The sequence below is a fragment of the Frankliniella occidentalis genome, unplaced genomic scaffold, assembly GCF_000697945.3.
Source record: "Frankliniella occidentalis isolate FOCC.00 unplaced genomic scaffold, Focc_3.1 Scaffold111, whole genome shotgun sequence".
NCBI lineage: Eukaryota > Metazoa > Arthropoda > Insecta > Thysanoptera > Thripidae > Frankliniella > Frankliniella occidentalis.
The window spans coordinates 189943-201781 of NW_026267239.1; the positions used below are offsets into that span (position 1 = coordinate 189943).

Below are 11839 nucleotides of genomic sequence, written 5' to 3' on the forward strand. Positions count from 1 at the left end.
CCTCTCCCCCCCTCCCCTGTATGACAGTCGCATTATGATCCGCCAGATTTGTCACTCCTCCACCCCGTACCCCGTTCGCCCCACCCGACAATCCCGTACGAACCTGCAGGTCGCGATGATCAGCGTCGATCCTTTGCGACGGCGACGGCCTCGAGTTCGCCGACGGTTACAGCGGCCGTGACACCTGAGGCCTTCACCGTTGTCTCGTTGCCGACACGGGCAGCGGCTGGTGGATTCGGCGAGGCTGGTACGTCCGGGCTCGGCGATGGCCTCGGACGGCTCACCTCCACAGGGCTCGGCGAGGCGGAGGGTTGAAGTCGCATGGACGACACCAGAGAAATGTCCTCCAAGAGTCGCGGAGCCGACGGGGTGGACGCGACCACGGGCGTCATTCGTAGGGCAGGCCGCGGACCCGGCGGCGGTGGCGGCGGCGGCGGCGGCTGCTGCAGCGAGGGCCGAGGAGAGGGCAGCTCACCGCCGCGCGCCGTTGTCACCTCGGACGAGTGCGTCGGCACGGCGACGATGGGGGTCGAGACTAGCGGGACCTCCCTCACACTCGGAGAGGAGGCGGGGGCCTCTTCTGGCGCCCCATCCAGTATTGGACGCCGGCGGTGCAGCGTGACCGGGGCGCGTGACTCGGGCGCCAAGGGTGGCGACTCCGACGGCGCCCCGGCGATGGCGGCGATCCTGTCGAGCAGCACCGAGTCGGCCCTCACCTGGCTGAGGCTGGGCGGGCGCGGGGGCGGCGGGGGCGCGTGCATCCAGACGGGCGGCAGGTCCTGGTAGGGCCGCTGGTGGGTGCTGGCGGGCGGGCCCAGGGCCGGGGCCAAGGGCCGGTACGCCCCTATGGGGAACGCCTCGGGGGTGCCGGGCGGCCGGTACGGAGAGTGCGCGTCGTGCGGGCCCAGCTGCCAGTAGTCCCCGGCACCGCGCGGGGGACTGTGGTGGCCCTGGAGGGCGAGCGCCTGGTGCGAGTTGGGGTCCGCCCTGAGGTGGTGTTCGGCCACCTTGGGCTCCCATAGGAACAGGTAGTACATGGACAGCATGAAGGCGGACCCCGACACGGCCGACACGTACGCCATGACGGTGAGGAGGCGGATGATCTTCTTCTTGGAGTCGCTCTTTCCTCCTTCCCCCTCGGCCAGGTTGGCCGTCGAGCCGTCCGCCTCCGTGTCCCCTGAGTCGCTCATGGTTGCACTGGGGCACGCTCAGGGACCAGTCCAGCCGGCGTGGCTTGCCCTCACCGTAACCGCCCCGCTCCTATCACTGGACGGGTTCGCACACGGTCTCCTGCAAAAAGGAAACGTCACGAAATCAGTCGAAATGGTCTACACACTAAAATGACGGCCGATGATATCAGACCGCGCGCCCCGCCGCCCCGCCTGCCTCGGGGGAGGCGTTTGGGGCAGGTGAGTAGAGGGGCGGGGAGGGTGCATGAGGCATGAGGCGGCGGGAAGCCAGTCTCAAATTGAATTAGCGGCGCCCAGCGGGAGGCCACCAGAGGCCTGTGTTTGTGCTCTGTGACGAGGGGACGTAGCGCGGGTGTGGCCCGTGGCCCGTGGTGCGGCCAGTGCACTCACTCGCGAGGACTGTGCTGTCGCCCTCATTACCAACCCACTGACTGGGAGCTGGGAGATGTCGTTCGGCATCTTCTTGTTTCAATACTCACTCGAACAAGGAATGTACCTCGAAGTGATGCGAGAGGAGAACGTTAGGCGTAGGCAGAGGCACCCTACCACGTCCTCAATGCCCGTGCCCAGGGTGGAGCGAGCGACCAGGGCGGGCCGCCGGCTCCACGCAGCTGCTTGGCGGGATGGTCTATCCAGTGCCTCGCGGGCGCCATCAATGGCGTCGTCGGCTCTAGGCCTGGCTAAACTATCCGCACTTGCTCCGGCATGGCTCACATTCCTCCGTGGCCGATCAAAAGACTAGAACACTTTCGGATGTGGCGCCCAACACATCCTCGCACCGTTTCGGTTATCATGCATTCGTTGCACCACTTTCAAATGGTCGCCATTGTTTTTAAGACTTGATAATGGACGTCGCCGTGGGCAAGGACAAGGACGTGCGGGGTGGACGTGGACGGTGCCCGGGGGGTGGCCCGGCCCCGCCACCCGAGCGCGCTCACCTGCTCGGCGATCGTCAGCCATCACCCGTTCTCGACCAGGACTAAGGTCGGTCGATGTCTTGGCGTGGAGGAGCTTCAAACGGACGGTACATCGTGCTGACCTCGGTCCACATGCGGCGCGCGCGGCTTCGCTCTCGGGGTGCGACGCGAGAAGACTGACTGAAGGGAGGACGTGGCGGCCGGCGGCGGCTCTAGCGGCGCTCTCCCCCACTGCCCGCCCCGCCCCGTCAGCCCCGTCCACTGGCCGCCCCTGGGCCGCCCCTGCACAACCGCCTGACGGGCTATAGGCCTCGAGAGAAGACTCTCTCGGCCAGACTCGGACTGAGGATTCCCTCCCCTCCACACCTTATCACGGCCGCGATGCTCCAACCAGAACCGCCCTTAGGCCCCCCAGGCCCCGGGAGGGAGGGGCGAGGCAGCTCCCCCGGACCCCTCCCCTGGCCCTGGCGCATCACTCACAGGTTGTCAGCACCTCTCGATGGCGCACCCGACGCAAGCCATATTTCATGATTTATTTATGGGTCCAACGGAACGCGTCTGGTCTGCTCATCACAGAGGTGCGCCGGGGGTGGTCCATCTTATGGCCCCTGACTCCCCGACTCTGGAAGTTGCGCAACGCGACAGCAGAGCCGGGGTCAGAGCCAGGCGCAGCCAGGCCCACGCTCCTCACTCAGGAGCCATAAAGCAGCACATTGGCAGTTAAAATGTCTGCATCCCCCTTGCTCTGGCTACAACTGTGAAGTGGCTTGCAGGCCATCAAAGGGAGTAGTTTGGACCCAGTTTGGACCACTCATGTGCGAGGCGGTGCGAGGCCTGTGAGCTTCTTGCTAGACGGTGGCTTGTTTTTTTAAAAAATAAATTTTAAAGAAAATGTGCAACATCCTGAATGCGTTATCCTGAAGTAATGCACTGACATGGGAAAAAATAAGTAAAGTGGATCAGTTCAATTGAAGTAATTTATTAGAACATGAAATTTAAGAGCGGCTGTTGCTAAATAGTTCTTTGGCTGCATAACATTACGAGTTACTTCTTAACATTCACTAGAGGCAGCATTAACAATAAAGACCATAAGAACATTGTGGTGAATGTCCATAATGTACTGGAATATGTAATGAAAACTAGACAAATCTACAACATAGCATAATCATCTCATTGATTGATTCTTTTCGACAATTTGGGCGAACCTCTGAGTAACAAACATAGTTACATCCAAAAATCTTTCGACACAGTTTTGCATACAGGTCTGTGTTTTTGAGTCAAGCTTCGATCCAGGGGTACCCATACATTTATCCCAACAGACATCGGTGAATTCCACAACCTGTAAAAACAAATAGAACAATGTCGGTAACATAAAAACAGTCATATCATCCTTGGCATCCACAAGATTTTAAACCGTCTAATGACTGCAACTGAAATCCAAAGCTGTCATTTAGGTCGATAGAATATGAATGGAAACAAACCAAAAAGGAACCAGCTTACCTGAGCTTGCAGTTCTGATAATGCTGTAAGTTGTTGTAGCTCCTCTTGAAGTTTCTCCTTGTTTGAATCATCTCCAAGCTTAGAGTCACTGCTAGATCCATATAAGTCACTCATAGTGATTTAATATTTGAATACAAATCCTTCGAAAAGATGTCTTATAAGACTTTCCTATACTTTCAGATCAGCCAAGCACGTCGCTAAACAGATACAGAAAAACATAACCTCAACTGACGGAAACGATTATATACAGTCGGAATTAGTATGAGAAATAAACATAGCACAACGAACATGACAAAATAACAAGAACGTTAACCATATGTTTTCATGTTTTCATGTCCTTTTTGGTTAAGGTGTTAACGCTCACACTTGCTTGTTTGGAAGTTCTGGCCTTGTTTTTTAAATGTACTTTTCTTATTAGTATCTTCTATATTCTACAACATCCTCTTCTTAGTCCAAATTATCTAGGTAAATTGAACAGATTGTCATTCTAATGTTTCCATTCAGTACTAAATGCTGAATGGTACAATTTTTTAAAATATTATTATTATGTATTAATGTCATTTTAACTCCACATTATTTGTCAACCTATTTCCAGGTTAAACATGGCAAATGTTGTTCAGTATATTGTTGTCAGAGGAGACCTTCTGAGCCATTTAGGATGGCCTGTTGGGGCTTTGATCGCTCAAGCTTGTCATGCTTGTACTGCTGTAACCCACCTATTTCATGATGATGAACATATGAAAGTATATCTCTCAGATTTGGATAATATGAGGAAGGTTGTGTTGGAAGTAAGTTACAAAACTTTTAATCCTATCAAGTTGTTTTTGTGCTTCTCTGATGTCTTATAAATGGTATCCTGCAAGGCAGATGGTGAAAGCTCACTTCGTGAGTTGTCTACAAAACTTGAAGAAGGTGGTGTCCTGCATAAGCTTTGGATTGAGCAGCCTGAGAATATTCCTACTTGTATTGCTGTTAAACCGCATCCTAAGGAAGAAATCCAAAAGTATTTTAAGAAATTTAAATTATTCAAAGCAATCCCACCAGCACCCAAATAGAGATAAAACCTGTGTTATTTTCAGAAAGGAATCAAATAAAAAACAAACTTTGAAAAAAAAAACCTACAGAAATTTATTGATACATTATCAAATCTAGAAATAATACACACATCCTTTACTATTGATTACATTTCAATAAATGTGTTACATTATCTGGACTGAGCTTGTATCAATTAAATCTAAACAATATTTTACAAGTAAAGTACATAGATACTATGTCACTTAAGCTTACAATAGAAGCAAAGGTCACATAGTGCATATCTGAGATAGATCTCTTACCTACAAGTAGTGGACATTTTGTCATTACGCACTAGAGGCACCCACTACAGCTGATATCCGTAGGAAAAACAGTACAGAAGAAATGGACAACATTGTACATATTTGCTTTCATTCTTATTGTAATGTCACTGAGTAATTAAAAACATAGAAAGTCTTTCAAACAGAAATAAAAGAAAAAAGGACAAACATTAATGGTTAGGGGAGGTAATTTATTAAGCATGAGTAGGAGAGAAGCCTTGCTTGAATAGGAAAGGACAATTCTAGACTGAAAGCCAATTAAAATTGAAAACAAAAAATGGAGACATACCACTGCTGAACATAACAGCTCAAATCCATAGAAACTAAAAGAGTAAACACAGCAATGCGTAAGAAAGGCTGTGGTTTTGGTCCTTCTATTACATTTGAACAAGAAAAGTATAATAAGGCTTTTAGACGTGCGTATCACAGATCCATGCACTAGCATGGCCAAACCAAACATGAAAAATGCACAGAATTTTATACCTACATACCTGAAATTATTATTCAACTGCAACAATTTACATATAATTAAACAGCTGGTCCACAAACAGCTTGATTATTCAACATGATAGAAGACAGCTCTTGTATATCCCTTGAACAAAATTAAAAGTACAATTGCGCAGAAGTTATAGAGGTAGATTATTTTATGCATGGTGAACAATAGTATTTATCAAATTAATAATGCAATAGAAAATAAAAAGACCATATACATAGAGATCAATAGAGATAAATTAGCCCAATTTTCCCTGATTCTCAGCTGGTCAACATGTGCACAGTTGCTTTCAGAATGTGAAACGAAAGTCATTTCTTCACAATTTTACACGTAGGCATTTCACAATGACCCAAGGCCAACACCAGCAACTTTCAGCTTCTTGCGACGAGGATTGCGAGGTACCTCGGTGTCAGAAATATCAGACTCAGAGTCCTGATATTCTCTTGAGTCACCCTTATATAAACCTTCACTTGACTCAGCTGCAAAGTTTCCAGTTGCCTTTGCTTTTTCTAATGTACGGACTGAAAATATTGATACAAAATTTAATTAAGTCACTGAAATTTGATAATTGAGTGATAAGAAAAAATAAATTACTTACTTTGAGACTCAAGAAGAGAATTTTGCCTCTTCAGATCCTCAATATCTTGCTGATGTGCATTGTTCTTTCTTCGCATATATTGAATATAGTCAGATGCTTTCTTCAGTATCTGAGCACGGCTGGCCTGAATATATAAATATTAAGTTAGAGAGCAAATAAAAGTGGTCAGAGAGTTACAACTCAATGTAAATTGCAGGGAAAACTTACAACTTTCTCATTTAGAAGTGCAGGAACTGAGTCTCTCAAACTGCTGAAACTGTCTTTTATATGATCACGGCGTTTGCGTTCTAGCGCATTGTGATGGGCTCTTTTCTCAGCCTCCTGAAAAACACCATTTGTTAGACATTTAAACTAACTAGAGAAATCATTAAAAAAACAAAAGAATTTAAGGCGATTTGATTGACTTCATAGAGCTAACAACACAGCAATCACTGTTAGTGAGTACGATACAATGGTTATACTACACATGCATCTGAGGTTATGAAAGTCAACTACCCAATTGAATGGACCATAATTGAAAACTCGCATACTAACCATGGTTTCACCGATGTCAACTCCACTAGGACGACAAGAGACTTAACTTGCGATGAAAGGAACTATCAATCACCCTTTAAACACAACACAAAGCAACCTTCAAGAGGTTAAATCAAACTGGTGGGGGAGTCCAGCCCTTGTATTGCGGGCCTCAGAATATGACCACTACAAATAATACTCGAAACCGTGATGTGACGAAAAGAAGTACGAAATACCCAGAAAGAAATACAGGACAACAATTCTTCAAAAAACACAACACAAATTTACGAGTTACACTACTACACAGTGGTGGTACACGACACTGCCTTTCACAACAATAACTTCTGGCTGGCTGAAGCTAAAGGTGGCACCCGGTGCGAGGCTACAAGGGTTTGGGTATGAGAAATAACAGTGCCGAAACTAATCCCGCCTTTGGTGCCCTCGTTCAAAACGAGGTTCGTTTTTTTTTTTTTTACTTTGAGCTAAGGGCTCAAGATCTAGACGTCAAATGAAATAAAAAGTAATGTGTCAATGGAAAAAAATGTGGTAGTGATGATATATCCCCACAATACATCTTCCCCAAGGCGACGCTAACGATAGCGCCTGCAACGCTCTGAGTAGGCCAACCCGCCAAGGCGCTGTGTGTAACGGTAGTCTACCCGGGGCACGTTGGGGGGCGACTGACGGCCAGTAAAAGGTGGTCCATTTCCTATATTCTGGCACAGCGGCAACTGTGTAACTCATGAGCTGGGTGTGTTCCGGTGCATTATAAGGGTTGACCTCCCGACCTGCGTGGGGCTCTTTCCTTTCTCCAAGTCAATGCTGACGCCCAGGCTCGGCTCGGAGAGGTGGCCACTCTAACTTTCGGGTACCGTCCTTTCGACCACGGTGTTTCGGAGGCTAACAAAGACGGCTGAGCAAAGCCTTGCCGCTCTACCAGAATGGACCATAGCGTTGCGTCATTTCGGGAGACGACGACTGTGAGTAAAAGAGAAAATGGTTTGCGAATCGGTCGATATTATTTATTCGAGTGCTAGCTAGTTGATACTGCTCTCAGCTGGCGAACACAATATTTTGCTGTACTTTAAAGGCGCGAAGTGGAGGGGTAGCTGGCTTTGGAGGCGATGGATGCCTGGGGTACGTCAAATCGCACCCAACCCACCCACCCACCCACCCAACAGCGCTCCCGACACTCACTAATTTGGCTGAAAGTGCACATTGCAAGGCAGATAAATAGCGCATTTGATCATCTTCAGACCTCAAACAAAAGTATTTCCCATTGAAACGTTACAACTACGCGAAAGAAAGGACCTGCGTTTCCCACCGTCCGCCATTGGCACGACTGGTTTCGGTTCCAAATTTTCCATACACAACATATCTTACGTTAAATAAGTGTTTTAATGCTCGAATATAACAAATGAGATAGAAAATGTGTTTCCCGATCCCAAATTAGTTTCCCACTAGTAAATTAGCAGGTCCCCACACACGGTCAGTTGGGTGGGTGGGTGGGCGGGCGGGTGCGATTTGACGTACCCCTGGAGTCCTTGTCCTTGTTGCGCGCCATCCTGATGTAGCCCGCCTCGCCCCTGTTGGTACCCCACGAGTTCTTCACGATCCAGTCCTGCAAAAGCAATGCTTTGCAGAACTGCGAAGTATTTAGATCCTTTGTGACTACGAAGCGGGAGCAAACATTTGAGACCCGTGTGGCGGGAACGGGGTCAGTCAGTCGCAGCCATAGCCTCAGGGGCGTGAAAGTTAAGCACGCGTGAGGAGATGACCTCTCACATGAGCAATGTGTGGTGCCATATATACTAAACAAAACGACTTCAAATTGAAAACCTTTTTTCAAGATTGCACTCTTCTTACTCCCTCCCCTCTAAAAATCTAAGGGTTTGTCAATTTTCACTTCATTTTGCCTCTCATTTTGACGCTCATCTCGCGTGGAACGCTCACGCGTGCTTAACTGCCTAGGTCGGAGAAAAATAGGTCGGACCATCAAAAATCGGTATGAATGTAATTCTATACATTCAGAGCAGAGAACTATGCGGTTCTTTTTGATATCGTAAAATTGCGTCCTGTTGTGTGATTAAAGGAGTAAAGTAAGTAAAAAGTTCCAATTTTTCTTTAACATATATATTTATATATTTGAGAAATTTGGGGCAAGATATGAATGCTTTAATATACAAATTACACTAATACATCTGTCTTAAATATCGAACATATAACGGTACCAGCCCTTTCTTTTACGAACTTTGCTCTTGCTTTCTCATTTCAAACAATTATGAAGGCACTCAGCGGTATCCATGTACTTCTTTTCTTTTCCTTCTGCACTTTTCAATCTAAGAAATGAATTACCAATCTTAGTATTTCTATCTAAAGGCATCACAAAATTATTAGCATAATACTTATGTTTTTGTAAAAAAATACAAATGATTTACAGCCAGGGCTCTTACAGCTAAGAACATCAAATTGAAGAAAGAAGGATGTGTAACAATATAAGTACTTCTGGTAGCAGAAGTGTATTTTCTTTATACATTCATATAGTTGGGTCAAGGAAATGTATGATAAATTTCTACAAACAGTGACTAAAAATCAATCTTTGCCCAGCAGTGCCTTTTAAATAGTGAGCTGTGCAAGTCAAAGCAAATGATAACCTTGCTATACTAAATTTGGTACAGACGACTAGGAGAATAGTGTTGTCAGATAACACAGGAAGTCCATGCACTCTTTGACAGGCGCAGAAAAGTTCAATTTATAAGGTAATATCTTAAATCCTAGTAGACTTAAAATATGAGCATCTCAAATAATGTACACTCAACACAACATCAAATTTTCCTAATATGTTGGCAGATGCTATCAAACATCAATATTTTGATCGAATTTGTTTGCTGCTGTGAAGAAAGGTATTGCGATTGTGTATAACTACAGCTTTCCCGATACGGCAAAAATTTACCCCTTTCTAGAGAAATTCATTTTTCTTTTTATCAGCACTGTAATATGTGAAAAGTTTATTTAATAAGTTACAAATCGATATGGCAAGAGCGATCGTTCGCATTTATTCGTTACTGTGGTCCTTTTTGAAAGGTAGGCTTCCAAAAAACAAGTTATTAGGACTCAATGTTGTGTTGGAAAATTTCAGTTCAATCGGTCTGCCTACAAAACGCACCGACAAAATGGAAAGACGCACCGCGAGGGCGATGCAAATCATGGATGGTGGCCCTCTCGCGGTTTGTGAGAAAGAAGAATGGGCGTCAGGCTTTACTTTAGTCGCGGAGAGAGGCGAACCTCGTCCGGAAGCGCCTGGCCTTGGGGGCGCTGACCACCCTGTTGACGCGGAGCTGCGGCGGCGAGCCCGCCAGGCAGCTGACGTCCACCTTGCCGCCGTCCTGGAGGGCGGCCATCAGGGCGCACACGGACGCGCTCGCCACGTTGGCCACCTGCAGCGAGAGGCTGGCGCCGGGGAAGCGGTCTCGGATGTGGCGGCCCAGCGCCGTGGCCTGTCCGGGAGACAGCGTGACGCCGGACAGGCCGAGGCGGCCCAGGCAGCAGAGGTTGGCGCTCGCCGTTTGGAGGAACAGGTGCTCCAGCGGGACCCTGCATTCAGTTGTGCACGGAAACATGAGTCAGTGGAGCTAACAAAAATTACCTCATTTGAGGAGAGCGAATCGAAATCCGCTGTCATAAGTTTGCGTGATTTTGTTGGAGCAAAGAGTTAGGTGCCAGAACGAAATGGTCACTGACTCCAGAAGCCAATCCTTTTTTTTAGCCCGCCCTTCTGCTTTTAAAAGGGCATTAAAACGGGCTCATACTCTCAGTTCAGACTCTTGTCCAGACTCTCATAGTTTCGCCTGCAGCGACAATTTCATTGAGGCGACTGGCTCCGGTCCTACCTGTTGGCGTCGCAGGCGACCAGGCCGTCGGCGCGCAGACACACGAGCGGGCAGCTGCGCATGGACTTGGCGACGGCGCGCAGGGTGCGCTCGGGGTCGTCCAGTCGGAGCCGCCAGTGGGCAATGTGCAGCGTCTGGAGCGAGCGCAGGCTCTCGGCCAGCCCCGCCCAGAACGACGCCAGCGCCTGAGAGTGTAACGGTTGTCAGGAACGTCACGCCAGGCTTGTCTTCCACACGCTCCAGCCGTGAGGGATCATCCAGAAAGTAAGGCCGTTTTTCACAGATTCATTCGGTAAACTATACGGAAGCCTGGCGCCTGCGATACTCGGGGTAGGCCATCCCGCAGTACACGCATGTACTGCAGGCGAGATGTTGCCTACCTAGACGCTATGCGAGCGCGTATAGGCAGGGCATGCAAACTTAACATGATTATTATATTTTTCATGTTTATATCTCTCAAGCGGTCAGAGTTGAGTTAGAAAAGTTATAAATAAAATAAAATAGCTTCAGTTTTAAAATCAATTTCAAATTTAACTGTTGAGAAGATATGGACGCTACCAATTCCAAAAAGTGCTAAGTTTGCATGCCTGCGTGTAGGCCGAAATGTCTACAGTTTTGTGACGGACATACTTTGCAGATAAACCCTCAGGCAGAAAGGCGCCTTCAAGTAGGCAAGTCCGCCCACACCTGCATCTTCTCTGATGAGAGTGCCATTTGGCAGCACTTGGGTGGTCGAGTGCCTCTCACCTTATCGTCGATGACGAGCGGCCCCGGCTGGCCGGGCCCCGGGGTGCCGGGGCCGGCGGCGTCCTCGCGCTCCGCGCTCAGGTCCAGCTCGCGCAGAGAGCCCAGGCCGCGCAGGAAGGGCAGCAGCTGCGGGCCGCGCAGCGCCACGCGGTCGCGCACCCAGACCTGCAGGCCGGCCAGGCGCAGGAACAGCAGCTCGGTGCAGGCGAGGCTGGCGGGCAGGTCGGGCGCGCTGGCCGCCAGCGCCGACAGCAGCATGCCCTGCAGCTCAGCGTCGCTGCGCCCGACCCCGAGGCCGGTGCCCGCGCAGTGCAACCGGCACCCGGACAGCGACAGGTCGCGGATGCCCGTCCGGCTGAGCAGCGTCAGCAGGCCTCGCAGCGTCGCCTCCTCCTGTCCAACACAAGGGCACGTTAGCGTGATGCGAATAGCTTTCAGAAGAATTCGGACGGAATTCGATGGGACCTCTATAAATGTCGTGTGAGGGAAACATGGACCGCGCTGTTACGTGTATCGGGGTCCTACTGCAGTCTCGTGATTACCGGGACACGAGACGGCCACGCGTGTCGGCGTCCACGAGTGCTGCCGACGCCGACATGCTGTAAACGAGGGTTGGAGGAAGGAGCAGGGCGATGGGGG

At 49.1% G+C, this 11839-nt stretch overlaps 5 protein-coding genes across 6 annotated transcripts in view; 1 reads left to right on the forward strand and 4 right to left on the reverse strand.

The window, feature by feature from the left end:
• Positions 1 to 106: 106 nt before the first annotated feature.
• On the reverse strand, positions 107 to 2435 carry LOC127748607 (uncharacterized). The gene is made up of 2 exons (XM_052270111.1): positions 2129 to 2435; positions 107 to 1290 (listed from the first exon to the last, which is right to left on the reverse strand). Exon 2 carries the CDS (start codon positions 1188 to 1190, stop codon positions 120 to 122), a length of 1071 nt encoding a protein of 356 aa, XP_052126071.1. The 5' UTR covers positions 1191 to 1290; positions 2129 to 2435; the 3' UTR covers positions 107 to 119.
• A 631-nt stretch (positions 2436 to 3066) lies between these two features.
• On the reverse strand, positions 3067 to 3848 carry LOC113203111 (mitochondrial import inner membrane translocase subunit Tim8 B). Its single transcript, XM_026417620.2, has 2 exons — positions 3608 to 3848; positions 3067 to 3446 (listed from the first exon to the last, which is right to left on the reverse strand). The coding sequence occupies exons 1-2, from the start codon at positions 3719 to 3721 to the stop codon at positions 3273 to 3275; spliced, it is 288 nt and encodes a 95-aa protein (XP_026273405.1). The 5' UTR covers positions 3722 to 3848; the 3' UTR covers positions 3067 to 3272.
• Positions 3849 to 3902: 54 nt separating this feature from the next.
• Positions 3903 to 5223, forward strand: LOC113203110 (putative peptidyl-tRNA hydrolase PTRHD1). The gene is made up of 3 exons (XM_026417619.2): positions 3903 to 4072; positions 4203 to 4395; positions 4471 to 5223. Exons 2-3 carry the CDS (start codon positions 4210 to 4212, stop codon positions 4660 to 4662), a joined length of 378 nt encoding a protein of 125 aa, XP_026273404.1. The 5' UTR covers positions 3903 to 4072; positions 4203 to 4209; the 3' UTR covers positions 4663 to 5223.
• Positions 4711 to 6911, reverse strand: LOC113203109 (protein max). The gene is made up of 4 exons (XM_026417617.2): positions 6585 to 6911; positions 6258 to 6371; positions 6051 to 6174; positions 4711 to 5973 (listed from the first exon to the last, which is right to left on the reverse strand). Exons 1-4 carry the CDS (start codon positions 6585 to 6587, stop codon positions 5792 to 5794), a joined length of 423 nt encoding a protein of 140 aa, XP_026273402.1. The 5' UTR covers positions 6588 to 6911; the 3' UTR covers positions 4711 to 5791.
• Positions 6912 to 8680: 1769 nt separating this feature from the next.
• The window catches only part of LOC113203118 (uncharacterized), a 151145-nt gene continuing 147986 nt past the window's right edge, over positions 8681 to 11839 (reverse strand). For both annotated transcript variants that reach the window (XM_026417634.2, XM_052270110.1), the window contains 3 exons: positions 11201 to 11593; positions 10454 to 10638; positions 8681 to 10157 (listed from right to left, as the gene is read on the reverse strand). In XM_026417634.2, coding sequence (XP_026273419.2) covers positions 9827 to 10157; positions 10454 to 10638; positions 11201 to 11593 — 909 coding nt within the window. In that variant the 3' untranslated portion in view covers positions 8681 to 9826. The remainder of the gene's footprint in view (positions 10158 to 10453; positions 10639 to 11200; positions 11594 to 11839) is intronic.

Bases quoted from the DNA above. Each gene is read 5' to 3' on its own strand.
- LOC127748607 (XM_052270111.1), bottom strand. From the start codon at position 1,190: ATGAGCGACTCAGGGGACACGGAGGCGGACGGCTCGACGGCCAACCTG.
- LOC113203111 (XM_026417620.2), bottom strand. From the start codon at position 3,721: ATGAGTGACTTATATGGATCTAGCAGTGACTCTAAGCTTGGAGATGAT. The intron at 3,447-3,607 runs GTAAGCTGGTTC...TTGTTTTTACAG, and splicing joins TATCAGAACTGCAAGCTCAG to GTTGTGGAATTCACCGATGT.
- LOC113203110 (XM_026417619.2), top strand. From the start codon at position 4,210: ATGGCAAATGTTGTTCAGTATATTGTTGTCAGAGGAGACCTTCTGAGC. The intron at 4,396-4,470 runs GTAAGTTACAAA...GTATCCTGCAAG, and splicing joins TGAGGAAGGTTGTGTTGGAA to GCAGATGGTGAAAGCTCACT.
- LOC113203109 (XM_026417617.2), bottom strand. The intron at 6,175-6,257 runs GTAAGTTTTCCC...TTATATATTCAG, and splicing joins CACTTCTAAATGAGAAAGTT to GCCAGCCGTGCTCAGATACT. The intron at 5,974-6,050 runs GTAAGTAATTTA...CAATATTTTCAG, and splicing joins TTCTCTTCTTGAGTCTCAAA to TCCGTACATTAGAAAAAGCA.